This window comes from Lactuca saligna, chromosome 8, assembly GCF_052625555.1.
Source record: "Lactuca saligna cultivar CGN05327 chromosome 8, ASM5262555v1, whole genome shotgun sequence".
NCBI classification, from domain to species: Eukaryota; Viridiplantae; Streptophyta; class Magnoliopsida; order Asterales; family Asteraceae; genus Lactuca; species Lactuca saligna.
Window position 1 is genome coordinate 188,063,262 of NC_136424.1, and position 14,301 is coordinate 188,077,562.

Below are 14,301 nucleotides of genomic sequence, written 5' to 3' on the forward strand. Positions count from 1 at the left end.
CCTAAATTACTTTTATGTGCTAAATGATTTGTTATGCTATAGTTTGATCGGATCTATGGTCTGTTGCCGACCGGATCTGGAAACCTTATGTGTTTAGGATTCTAAACGTACGAATACGATATTAGAACTAGCATATAAACATTTCGGAGCGATAAGGATGATTTAAACGTCAATCCTATGTAAGGGTCTAAATTCACCTTATTCGGTGTATAGATCAAGATGGCAAGGACCCGTAGCGGAAACGTGAATGCAAATGAGAATAGGAACCAACCCCCAGTGGTTCAGCAAATACCTGTTGTAGAAGAAGTTGCACCTGAGCCAGTCACCATGGCTGGAGTTCAAGCCATGATTCGGGTTATGCTAGCTGAACAAAGGGAAGAAATGAGGCGGATGTTGAATAGGGACGAACCAACTATGCCCACTGAGCAACCCGAGCTGATTCCCGAGCAATCGGAGGAAGGAAACTACAGCCGCCAAGTGAGTCAAGTGGGGACTCAAGGTGATCAAAGGGATGGCCCGGAGAGGAGAAACGACAAGGATGGGCGAATGTACAAAAATTTCTTGGGTGCAAAACCACCAAGTCTCTCAGGAAGCCCAAAGCCTGTTGAGATTATGGATTGGATCTCCGAGATGGAGATGGTGTTTGAAAGCTGTGACTGTAGCGAGAAACAGAAGACCGTCTTCGCTGTAAGACAACTAAAAACTGGAGTTTTGAGCTGGTGGAAGCTATTGGCAGATACGATGCCACGAGGAGAAGCCTTAAGGATGTCATGGGAAGAGTTCTTGGAACAGTTGAAAATGCAGTACTGCTCAGAGATAGATCTGATAGACCTAAACAATGAGTTTCAGAACCTAAAGAAAGGGAAGATGAGTGTTGATGAGTATGCCACCGCATTCACCGAGAGGATGAAGCTATTCCCCTACTTGGTGCCTACTGAAATCTCCAAGATTGATAGGTTTGCTAACGGATTACCCACTGACTTTGGCCCAATGGTCAAAATGGCAACTACCTTGAAAACAGCTGTTAGGGCAGCTAAGAATGTAGAGGCCCAGGTAAGGGAAAAGGGTCTAGAAAAAGATAAGGCAGGAGAGAAGCGGAAGTTTGAAGGATCTTCAAGGTCCAACCAGGAGAAAAAATTTTCGAAGCCTGGAGGAGGAGGTGAAGCAAGATGGCATGATAAATGCAAGAAGAAACACTTTGGAAAATGCGGCGAAGAGGTGACATGTTTCAAGTGTGGAAAGTCTGGGCATTACGCCAATGAGTGTACATCCAACAAGAGGTTGTGTTATGATTGTAAAGAAGGGGGGCATCTTTCAAGGAATTGCCCAAAGAAAAATAAAGTAGCAAGACCAGAAACGCCACCGAGGCCAAGGGCATTCCACATGATCCTCGACGAAGCAGAAAACAATGCAAGGAACCAAGGATGAGGAATTCATACCCGAAGATCAAGCTATGAGGTAGCCAAAGAGATAGAACCATATGATGTAGCCTATTAGAGGCATAGTCTAGGGTGAACTTGAACACCTATGTAATAGTTTCAAGAAATAATAAAGTCTTCGTTTTGTTATCTGGTATGTTAAACCGTTATGTGATTTTCTTGAATGGTGACTTGGAAAACTGCGAGACAATACTTGGGACGAGTATGAGTAGGTGTGAAAGGTAGTAGATGCATATACTACCGGAAGCACAGGACTCACGCTTGGATCAGGGAAAGTCACAAGGTTACCAAGAAGCTAGTAATTGATTTCGTTTTATTCAAGTATGCTGTTACCATTGTTTCAGTAATGACTAAGAAAATTGTTGTTATCCCGACCCTTGTGGTCATATCACATTGAGTCCGACTACGATGAGTAGGTTACGTGGTTCAGAGAACCAAGTTTGATGTAGCGTCCGACTTAAACCAAACGATTGAAATCAAAGCGATCAATAGAAGTATCGCGCTCGTTGTTAAAAAAAAAGTTGGTAGCTAGAAATTCTACATGTTAAAATGTGATTATATCACGTTAGACCATGAAGGAAGGCATATTTCATTCCGGAATTTGACTCTAAGAGACCTGAGTCTAAGCGTTGTTACGTACGATAATAGGTCATTAGAATATGACACCTCGATCAATTGTAGAAATCAAATTAACTTATCCTAAGAAGAAGAAGGTGTCTCTGATAAAGAATGAGCTTGTGACATGAAGTTCATGACTGAAAGTCTAACGAGCAGGTGCAAGACTAAGCACCACCTGCAATCAAGGAGTCCAAGAGTTAGATACCCGTTCGAAGCAACATAGAAGTTACAGTTATTACCTAGGATGAAGAGATAACGTATGGAGTCATTACACTGCCCTGTTTCGTTGATGATTCCGGGATGTAATCATCCTAAGGGGGAGATAATTATAACGCCCGTAGATCCGGGCTAGTCAATTTAGAAATAATAGGGGTCGAAAATGACTTTTTGACAAAATATTATTTAGAATAAATAATTTGAACCAAGTTGTATTATATGTCACAAGATTTCTGTACATATAAATAACGCCGAAATCCGAGTTATAACAAAGAAGTTATGACCCGTCGAAGTTTCGCGACGGAACCGGCACGGCACCGGAAAGCGTAAAAAGTGAATTTACAACAAAGCGATATTTAGCCTTAGTGATCTAAATGAAAGTCGTAGAATATGTTAAACCGAGAAAATCCATAAAAAGAACGCCCAAATCTGACTTCGTATGAAGAAGTTATGATTTTTCTAAGATTCGGCTTAGCAGTGTACAGCCCGAAACTCGAATTTTAGTTCGAGCGGTTTTTGGCTTATGCGACCTAAATGAGAATTGAAGATCTCATTAATAGGAACTCAATGGTAAAAAGACAGACGAAAACAGAGTCCGTATGAAGGAGTTACAGATTCTTCGCGGTCATTTAACAGTCTAAACGCCTCGTACAGTTAAATTTAAGATCGGTCGAGAATTAGCCGATGGAGTCAAAATGAAAGTTGTAGATATTATTTTTACCTACGCGTGGATATAAAGAACGTCAAAAACGGAGGTCGTATGTGAAAGTTACGAATTTTAGAAGTCGGAAGTGTGCTGTGCCAAAATAGTTGATGTGGCACAATCTTGGCCATTGCTTTCTCCCCAAGTCTTGCCACTAGATGGTGACATGTGGCACCAACTTCATCCATTTTCACCCTATAAATACCACCTCTCCCCCCTCATTTTCTTCACACCTTTCCCATTCTTTCTTCTCTTTACTCTCTCTCTAAAACCTCTCTCTAGCCCCGAAATCCCCCGAAAAGCATAGGGAACCTCCCTAGCACGAGGCGGAAGCCCCGGAGTGCTCGACGGCTCCGAGAAGAAGAGATTTCCGGCTCGGAAACGCTGCTCCTAGCAAAGCCTGGTTTTCTATAAAACCCGCTGTAAGTGAGCTACGCCTACGCTATTTTTAATATAGTTTTTATTTAATTATATTAACGTTATTAAGAACATATAATAAATACTTGGGCTATTATTATGGGTTATATAATTTTTTTAACGCTTATATAATAGTAATAATAGCTAGACTATTAATTAGTCTCGGCGAATAATAGACTAAAATCTATTGGTGATAATACTAGGTTTCGTCGAAGGAAATTATTTTAAAGTAAACGAAGCGCTGTCCGAGTACCAAGTCACCACCTTCTCAGGTGAGTGCATGGTCCCTTTTATCTTACACATAGATATGAAGTATTTATTATATAGTTTACGTGTTGTGAGTGCATAGTCTCTTTCATCTTACACTTAGATATGAAGTATTTTAATATAAATTACGTGTTATGTGTACATATTGTCTGAATACTTGCTGTCTATGCTGAGTAAAAGATTTTTATACATGTTTTAAATGATTTAAACTGTATACGTATTTTATATCTACAAAACGTGTTGGGAAAAACATGGGTAGATGAAATAGTTGTTTTGTGATAACACGATGGGAGACATCAGTGTTGTCAGTGATCCAGTCATCTAGTGGAGTATAGATGACGACTATGGACGATACTAGACGGTCCAGTGGAACGATAGCAGTTTCATAACATGTAGGTATTTTTGAACTAGGTGCTCATTAGGTATTTTTGAACTGAATGTGTTCACTACGTATCTTTGAACTGAGTGTGTTCACTAGGTATTTTGAACTAAGTGTGTTCGCTAGTTACTTTTGAACTAAGTGTTTACAAGATGTTTCGGACTACGTGTTCACCAGATATATTCTATAAGTCTTGGTAATGATGGACTTCGTGTCGATTCCTTATGATGATCCTTAGGAATAAATAAACGAGGAATAGTTGATTCTTAGGGTAGATCTTTAAGACTAAAGAAGATAATGAGGATGGGTAATTGGGTTGATTGTTTGATTGTTTAAACATAATAATTATATTATTGTGAGTTGAAAACCCTATGTACTCACCAGGTTTCCCAACCTGACCCACTCAGTTTATTTATATCACAGGTGTTGATACGAAGTCACTTTACACTGAGAGATTTAAAGAGATGTAGATCACTAGTGTAAATAAATGTAAGTTCTGTTTATGCTCATGTTCCTGTATTGACGATGACATCCCTAACGTTTTAAAATGAGTAAAGTACGTTTCTTCGGAAATATTTTAATAACGTATTTATCATGTTTTTCTGGGAACAAATTTCGCAACATTTTTTATTAAAAGAAGAACTCTGATTTTTATAAAGCATAAACAAAATCGGTCTTTTCTGGCCGTGAAAATAGGGATGTCATAGTAATATATTTTCTTTTCTTTGTAGTTGGAAATGTTGCAAACGATACTAAAGGACCCGTCATGTTCTGTGGCATTAGAAGAGTGGTTTCGTTCATTGCCACCACCAAATAATAATGAAGGAAATGATGAGAGTGATGACGACGAGTAGGAATTTTAGGATTTTATGAAATGTTTTGTTTGGAAGAATACTTTAGGTTGTATGGATTAATATTTTGGATTTTGGATTAATATTTTATAAATGTTATATTGTTTTTGGTTGAGTATCGGTTAATATTTCTATAAAATTGTACCAGATTTTATAAATTTTATATGGTTTTTTATAAATTTATTATTAAATAAACAAAAAAAACGAAACAGTTTTTGCGGCGACGTCTTTAGCGGCGACGCAACATCATTAGTCGCGATGAAGTTTAGCGGTGTCGTGGTAGTATTAGCGACGACAGTCCACTAGCGGTGACAACTTTGTATTAGCGGCGACTAATAGGCCATTAGCGACGAAGCATTAGCGGCGACCTTTTTGCAGCGACATGTCGCCGCTAATACCTATAGCAGCAACAACCCCTATCTTTTGCGGCGACAACCATCGCCGCTAATGCCCGAATTTCTTGTAGTGATAATATGGAATCCTTTTCGTTAGTAGTCAGGGTATGATTGCCAGATTTCGGACTCGATACCTTCGAACGATCCTAACTCCGGAATAACCATAATCACTCCAGAATACGATATTCCAGAGAAATTGATCATTTTACAAAAAACAAATTAAAATGATTGTTTTTATTAAAATAGTTGTTTATAAGGGTTAGATTACTCAATTTTCTTATATTTTATCTTTAATGATCAAAAAAATAAAGTATAAAAAATTAACTAAAAATAAGTCCGGTTAAAACTCACTACTAGAAACTTGAGTTTCAGCTAGGGATTTTGCTACAGATTGATTCTCTAGCAAAAATTTAGACTTATAGATAGAGAATTACCATAGATCTACCATGTTTTTTATAATTATTTTATTTATTTTAACATATGGAATATTAGTGAGGATTTAGCAAGGGCTCAGCTACGGATATATCGACGGACCACTATTCCTCGCTAATTAGTGGAAAAATGAAGGCACTTAGCTAGGGTTCAACGAGGGATAAAAACAATTGTGTCATTCGGTACGCATTTCGCTGAAATTGGCACAACCCAGTTTCATTCTCACGAAGGTGATTTAAGTTTCCTTCATCCAGCTTTATCATTCTGGACTCTGGAGTAAGTTCCCTTCGATCTGTTAACCCAATTTCGTTTCTGGTTTATCTCACCATATCTGTTCGAACAGATGACGCCACTACTCAACATTGCAGCTCCCGATTCTGGCAACCTCCACAATTTTTAATCTGAAAGTATTCTTCCTTAACTTCCGATTCAGGTAAATCTCTTGATTTTATTTGCTTTAGTCACATATTAGGTTAGTTTTAGTTCAATTGCATAATATACTTCGTTAGGGTTTAATTTCCCCATTTTTTTCTTTTTCAATCATCATACCTCTTATATCTTAGCATTACATACATGACGATCTTCCCTAACTAACAATGCCAATGCGTTGTGTGAACTCCATATTTTGGTTAGATTGGCACTCAATTCACTTAAAGTAAGAGAAAAAAACAACATCAAATCCACCTATCCCCGGAACTCCACCCAGCAACACCCCTTCTACCAGAAGCTAAAAGTTGAGAGCTCAAGTTTATTTTACATTGATGAGTACATCCTCATGACGAGTTATTTCATCTCATCATCTCATCATTAATAAGTCTTCATTAATCTACATACTGCAACAGTGCTACTTGTTTGTTCTTCTTTTTCAACATCATCATGATGAGTTATTTTACATTGTAACTGAATCTTAGTGCTAAGATGAACTCAATGAAGTTCCTTTGAGCATCATAATGAACTTAATGAAGTTGCTTGTTATTGTAAATTTGTGTTGTTAACATTGATCTCAATGTTGTAACCCAGTGCTAAGAATGAACTTGCTTTTCCTAATTAGAGAATTGCTATAATATATAATTACAAAGTATTTGATTTTGGATATCATCATCCAATACTTTGTAGTTATGTATTTTAGTCATTCTCTAGTTATGTACTCATATTTAGTTTACCATTTCTGTAACTATTATATGATTTTATTTGTTACCTGTTACTTGTTGTTTCATTGACCATATCACCATCCAGTACCCTGTAATATGTACTTTATCATTTGTAATCTGTTATTTGTTGCTTGTTGCTTCAATTACCATCGCTTTAATTATTCAATTTGTTTTCATTTTTATCATTTATGTAATTCTGAAATATATAATTTTGTAATTATGCAGTAACCATTCTGTAATTTGTTCATTTCCGCTTTTCTGTTATGTATTTATGTGTTTCTTCCAACAACTATCATGTATTACACTAATTATTGATTCTTTTCTTGAAGTGATCTCAAAAGGCTATCTTTGGAAGAAATACTCGCACAATCTTCGTGAAGGTGAATTTGACCTTCTTTTGTCTCTCTTATGTCTTTTTCTTGATTCAAGTTTCTTGTCTCATCATATCTATTTTGACATGTTTAGATTTCCCTTTCTTTTATTGAAGAATCTTTACCATGTCTCTTTTCACGTTCATTTTGTTTGCCCCTGGTTTGCTTTTCTCTTTTCTGACCATTTTACCCTTGGTTTGCCTTTCTTTTATTGAAGAATCTTGAAGTGATCTTTGCTCTGTTTTAGTATCCTATGGTATAAAACTCTCAACTTGGTGTTGAAATTTGACATCTATTAGTGTTTTAAAAGTGTGGTGAAGGTTATAACTGTAATTTTTCATGATTTAGGGGCTTGAGGAGCCAAACAGGAGTAGGAGCAAGCTTCTTCAGACCTCTTCTTTAATTATAACATTTGTGATTCCCCCTGAATTGCCAATGGAGTTGTCAATAGCTGTTAATACCTCATTGATTGCACTAGCAAGACATGGTATATTTTGTACAAAGCCTTTTTTGTATACCATTTGCTGGGAAGGTGAGCATTAGCATTTATTTTTGTGGTAAAAGTTAAAATTGTATTTTTAGTCCCTGTGGTTTGTTCATTTTTACGGGTTTGGTCCAATTGTTTGATATTTAACTTCTGATTCCCTAAAGCATAGTTTCTTCACACTTGAAGTTAGATGGATGTTAAATTACATGTAAAAATGACCATTTTGTCCCCCATGGCTTTATGTTTTAGCATGTCTTTGCTATTTTGATCTTAAATCTGGGATTAATGTCTTTTAGATTCTAATACATTTATATTTGGGTAAGTTACAGTTTTCTACCTTGTGTGTTTGTTGATTGTTACGGGTATGGCTTAATACTTTGATTTTTAACTTCTGGTCCCTAAAATGTTGCTTTTATTGTATTTTTAGTCTCTGATTTTAACACTGTCGATAGATGGATATTAAGTGCGTGTAAACTGTAAAATGACCATTTTGCCCCAGTTTCTTAGCTAGTTTGATCATTTATCTGGGATTCAGACTTTTAGCTTATACAGCTATACTACATGTATTTTTAGGCAAATTACATTTTTAGTTCCTTATGTTTATTGATTTTTACAAATATGGTCCAATATTTCAATTTTTAGTGCCTAAAATGCAATTTAGTCATGCTTTCTGTCCGAATTGACACTGTTAATTGATGGATATAAAATGACCATATTGCCCTCCATTTCTTTTGCAGGTTGATATATGTTGTTTTGACAAGACGGGAACATTGACATCTGACGACATGGTATTTACAATTCTGCCATTCATGGTAAAAAATTTGTTTCCAGTCTCCCATTTTTTTTTTTTTTTTTTTGCATTTTTTTCTTCAGGAATTCTCTGGAGTTGGTGGACTGAGTGTCGATTTAGATCTGGAAACAGACACTAAAAAAATCCCAACTCGAACTTTGGAAATTCTTTTTTTTGTGCACAACAAACTGGTATATAAAATATTATAATAATTTTAATCTCAAATTATAATATTATGATCATAAAGAAAATACATTATGCATATTTATATTTATACCATTGCTTTTAGGTTGATGATCCTCTTGAGAAGGTTGCAATCAAAGGGATAGAATGGAGCTATCAATCTGATGAGAAAGTCATGCGTAAGAAGTAAGACCCGTTATTAATGACATAAAACCCTAATTAACATTTTTTTTTAATATATAAGTGGTTGAAATTAATAACCAACTTTTTTTAATATATTAGTGGTTCAAACAGTTCAAAGGCATCACTTTGCATCCCACTTGAAAAGAATGGCAGTTGTTATTCGTACAGAAGAGCAGTTTTATGCGTTTGTGAAGGTATTTAAAATATTAAATACTTAAATATAATATAATATATTATGGTGTATTACCTTTATTCAATTTTCTCAAATTTTTTTAAATGGTGTTTATTTTAGGGTGCACCTGAGACCATTCAAGAAATATTAAATGATATACCGTCGTTTTATATAAACACCTACAAGAGGTACACACGACATATAAACCCCTTCTTGATATGACGGTAAGTATTTTTTTTCTTATTGCCTATTTTGCCCTTCTAGAATCTCTAGTTTTCACTTACACAATTTTTTTATAGGTAAGTGAAGCTAGAAACTTGGACAGGGAAGTAGTGGAATCCGAGCTCACTTTTGCTGGTTTTGTGGTATAAATTATTAAATTTTATGTTAAATTTAATTCATCTTTCTATAAATTTATTAACATGCTTTCATTTTTCTATGATAAATGATTTTTTTTTTTTTGACATTTTTGTTATATAAACAAACTTCAGGTATTTAATTGCCCTATCAGAGCAGATTCTGCTAATGTCTTGGCTGAATTGAAAAAATCATCACATGACTTGGTAAGTATCACCGAGTGAAAATTGTTTGTTAGAATGCAAGGGTAAAATAGTCATTTACTCTCACTCAGATGATTTTATTCAGTCTAGAAAAGAAACTTGCATTTTGTATGCAACACTTTTGTCTACAGGACTTAATGGAGAAAAAAAAACAAACAAACTCTTAGTTTCTTTAATTTGATTTTCCAATTTCATATTAGAGTTTTAATCTCAAAACTAGCTTTTATTCTTGTTCCAACAAAGAACAAGGAAAGATATGAGTCGGTTTCACCAGATGAAACTGAAGTTGTGAGCTACAAGTAACAAGAAATACCAATGTACTTTCATTTATTTGCTTATTATAGCATCCTACTTTTTTTTTTTCAAAGATCATGACCTCTGTATTGGAGGTGACTGCTTTGAAATGTTGCTGCAGACTTCTGTTGTTGTTAAAGTGATTCCATATGTGGAGGTTGTGAAGCTTTTTTATTTTTACTAAATTACAACTTTGATCCCTGTGGTTTACTATATTTTTTGGTTTTGGTCCAGGTTCTATTTTTTGTATCAGTTTGTTGCCAATATAGATCATGGTTGTTTGATTCAACTCTCAATTTAGCTTTTTCAAAATGACCACTTTGCCCTTGGACCAAACCTGGAAAATAGTTTCATATAGGGAACAAATTTGTAAAATTTTAAACTTTTTATTTGAAGCCGTTTAGCTAAAAAATCAACTTCAGATATCAGGTATTTGTTAGGGTGGCTCCAGAGCAAACAGAGTTAATAATGACAACTTTTAAATCATCCGGGAGAGTAACTTGGATGTGTGGTGATGACACTAATGATGTTGGAGCTTTGAAACAGGTAATGCAAGAAATAGCAATTTACTTTCATAGTTTTGTTTTTGGATGTTTTTTTAAATGATACTTTGGTAAGCTTTTATAGTTTTGGTATTGTAATGTTTGGTTGTATCATTATTTGATGTTTTTAGTATAATAATTTGATGATTGTAGTATTTTTTTTCTTTTAGAATCATAATAAAAAAAATGATATTACAAGTACGTGACGGATTAGTGACAAAAAAAAATTAATGGATGAATTTTGTGAGAGATTAGCTACGGGAAAAAATCATGTCTAAAGTTTGCGATGGATCAGCGACGGAAAAAAAATAATGTATGAATTTTGCAAGGGATTAGCTAAGGAAAAAAATCATGTCTAACGTTTGCGACAAATGAGCGACGAAAAAAAAAAATAGTATATGAATTTTGCAAGGGATTAGCTACAGAAAAAAAAACACTGATCACGGAAATTTGCGACAGAATAGCGACGGAATGACTTTAACAAATTTTGTCGCTAATGCCCTGAGTAAATCTATTAAGTGACATTTAGCGATGGATATGCTGTCGCTAAACTTGTGGCAAGGAAAAACGAATTCGTCGCTAAAACCCTCGCTGAGTTATTTGCCACGTTTTAATTACCTATCGAGTGAATTTGCTGCTGATCCATTGCAAACATTTAGCAACGGAATAGCAACGGATTCTTCGGTCTCTAAAAGCCATGTTTCTAGTAGTGACTTAAGAGTCATCTGAATGTGTTTGTGATCCATGAAATCTCCTGAATTATTTTATCCAACAAATTAGATAATTGAAGTAATAACCTATTCTTAATTAATATATTACAGCTTAACATAAATAAATTAATTCATGTCGAGATACCATCACTTCTTTCGAACCCTACACAAACTTGTCTATCATGACTCGTTACTAACCACACCAATAATGTAGATGAGATAAATTAGTTTAAGATTGAACAATATTATACTTATTGATATAATTATGGAAATATATTGTTATACTTACTACGACAAAAGACAAATTTAGAATAAAACCTCTGACAAGTCTATTCATGTCTAAGGGAGCAGAACATGTCTTCTGTTTCTCCATGAAAATATCCATTCATGTATTTATGTTCATATAAATAATTCACATTTTAGGTTGTGTTCTTGATAAAGAAAGAGGTCAAAAGCCTTGGTGTACCTTGACAACAATTGATTTGATCTCCATAAAATTTCAACTCAAAGTTGCTATCAACTACAATTTTATTCAATTCGAAAGATTCTATCAAGTGCAAAATATTGAACATATTCTTGTATATAGTTAATGTAGTAAAAAGTTCCACATATTTTAGAAGAAAAACTAAAGAAAATTGTCAAATAATATTGAATCGTTTTCAATCAAATTTTGACTTTTTGTTTATGGATTAAAGAGTGATGATCAAGGACACTAATCATGCTGTTGAAGGAAATTAGTTGTCAACTGGATTACGAGAATACAGGGGTAAAACCGTAAATATGACCAGCTAAATATATAATATAACATTATTTACAATAATTAAGCTATACTAACACTTCCAATTCACTTTTCTTTTTAAAAACCACTGAAATCTGTTTCTTTATAAAATAAGAACGTTATTATAACAGAACTACAATCGGAAAAACTCAAATTATATAAAGAAAAAAGAAAAAGAAACAATGTGTGCTTAAAGAAGAGCTGGTGGAAGAAAATTTTCAACTCAATTGTAAGTATGAACAAGAACCCATTTCTAGAAGTTAGCAGGCGAACAAGGGAACAAATTTAATAATCTATTAAAACATTAAATAATTACACTAAAAGATTGAATACTTTTAAGCTTTAATAATAATTATAATAATAACATAAGGAGCTATGACCTCTTTTTGAGATGTGTCACAAAAAAAACTTTTATATTGCTATGAGAGAATTAGACGATATATGAAACCAATCAAATCTCTATACTAATAAAAAATAGTTCTTTTGTCATTTGTCATCAACTCATCATATTAGACATCTTAATTAATGTGTTGTCAGTTGTTCATTTATTAGTTCTCTATTTTAAATTTATTAGACATCATTATTAATGTGATGCTATTTGTCAATATATTTATTATCTATTTTAAATTTTAAATTTAAATTTTATATTATTGTTTTCATTAATTCAAAATAAAAAATGTCTAATATATATTAAAAAATTAATTTTATATATTTATTTGAATCAACGATTATAATTTCATATAACTAATAAAAACATCTTTCAATTAATAATTTATTTAAAATGATTGATTAATAATTTTGAGTTTTTACTATAAAAATTTAATTAATTTTATAACCATGATTTCCACGGTTTATAAACTAGTAAGCATATAAACAACGTGAAGTTCAGTAGATGTTCTTAGAATGTCCAATTAAAAGCCAACGATCTTCACACAATTATAGAAACTTTATGGTTTTATCCTTAATGGATAAATGAAAAGGGGTATTGTTAGCTGTTTAACGTATTTGATTTTGTTGTTTCTTCTCGATTTCCAATTATCTTAGATAGTGAATCTGAAATCACATAAATACGGAATATATATATATATATATATATATATATATATATATATATATATATATATATATATATATATATATATATATATATATATATATATAACTCTTCGATGAACACAATGCTATATTATACATTTCCATTTCTGAAATATACTTACATATCTGAATATTTTTAAAAGTCTTGATTAATTTATAGAGATGGTTAATGTTTGTATTTAGATCATCTTTCTGAATCATTTAATTTATGTTATTTTTTTCTTTGAAGGGGAGTGTGTTCAGGTGTGAGAGGGTGCACAACTTTCTTAGAGAGCACCATCGGCTGATAATCTTGATGAACCTATATATACGAACACGATGAAGAGGAGTTCTCTGGTGTAGATCATAGTGTTGATTAATGTTAATATGTAGACATGACTGAGGATTTCTTTATTTGGGCCAATTAAATGCAAAAATAACAACATAGCAATTGTTATCAAAAGTTTATTAACTAGGATTATAATTTTAATAAAAAAAAAAAAAAGCATTTAAGCCGGTTTCTTTTACCCATTTTGTAGTAGTGAAAAAACTTTAAGCAGCAGCAATAACATTGCTAAGAATGAGAAAATGAAGTCTACCGGTGGTATGTGTAAGATAAAATGGTATTTTGCATGTGTTACGAAGATTTATATCATATGGGCTTCTTCTTTGTTACAAAATCTTATACTAATTTTCTCCTTGTTTTTTATGAGAGAGAGAGAGAGAGAGAGAGAGAGAGAGAGAGAGAGAGAGAGAGAGAGAGAGGTTATCTTCTCATTGATTTGGTAAGAAACGTAGAGGAGATTGTTGCTATTGTGCACAATCAAGACTAAAATGAGCTAATCTAACTGATTTGCTAACTAACTCTGCTTAACAGAAAAACTACCAATAATTATTATGACAGCAGTATAAGTCCAATATTTTTTGTTTTTTTCTAATTATGTAATGTTTGGAGAAACGATGTTTAAAAATTGAAAACGTAGGCACACTTGGGAAATAAAATGAAACATTTATAAGAAAATCTGCCATGTTTCTTTTTGTTTTCCTCAATAACCGTAGTTTAGCTTGTCATCATATCTACCCAAATTGGAAAAAAAAAAATGTTTCTCAACTTCATAAAATTTTAAACTCGCTTATCAAAATCTGAAGGTCCAAAATGGGAAAAAAATAAATAAATAGATAAGGAAATGGCCGAGTTTACACTTTACTCAAGCAGTTCATCTCAGAAACGTGTAAAATTAGTGAAAATGTGTGTATATTTGATCAGAAATATCAAAAGTCATGTTTGT

General features: G+C 33.3%; 1 protein-coding gene across 11 annotated transcripts; it reads left to right on the forward strand.

Moving 5' to 3' along the window:
• Positions 1-5,814: 5,814 nt before the first annotated feature.
• Positions 5,815-10,605, forward strand: LOC145012980 (putative manganese-transporting ATPase PDR2). 11 transcript variants are annotated; one of them, XM_078971779.1, is made up of 14 exons: positions 5,819-5,993; positions 6,061-6,150; positions 7,198-7,248; positions 7,457-7,495; positions 7,588-7,771; positions 8,464-8,514; positions 8,600-8,707; positions 8,806-8,885; positions 8,982-9,076; positions 9,175-9,278; positions 9,354-9,419; positions 9,546-9,617; positions 9,983-10,065; positions 10,331-10,605. In XM_078971779.1, the coding sequence occupies exons 5-10, from the start codon at positions 7,724-7,726 to the stop codon at positions 9,183-9,185; spliced, it is 393 nt and encodes a 130-aa protein (XP_078827905.1). In that variant the 5' UTR covers positions 5,819-5,993; positions 6,061-6,150; positions 7,198-7,248; positions 7,457-7,495; positions 7,588-7,723; the 3' UTR covers positions 9,186-9,278; positions 9,354-9,419; positions 9,546-9,617; positions 9,983-10,065; positions 10,331-10,605. The 11 variants fall into 11 exon arrangements, with proteins under 11 accessions (XP_078827908.1, XP_078827905.1, XP_078827906.1 ...); XM_078971780.1 differs by having other exon boundaries at positions 10,338-10,605; XM_078971775.1 differs by having other exon boundaries at positions 9,546-10,065.
• The last annotated feature ends 3,696 nt before the right edge of the window (positions 10,606-14,301 follow it).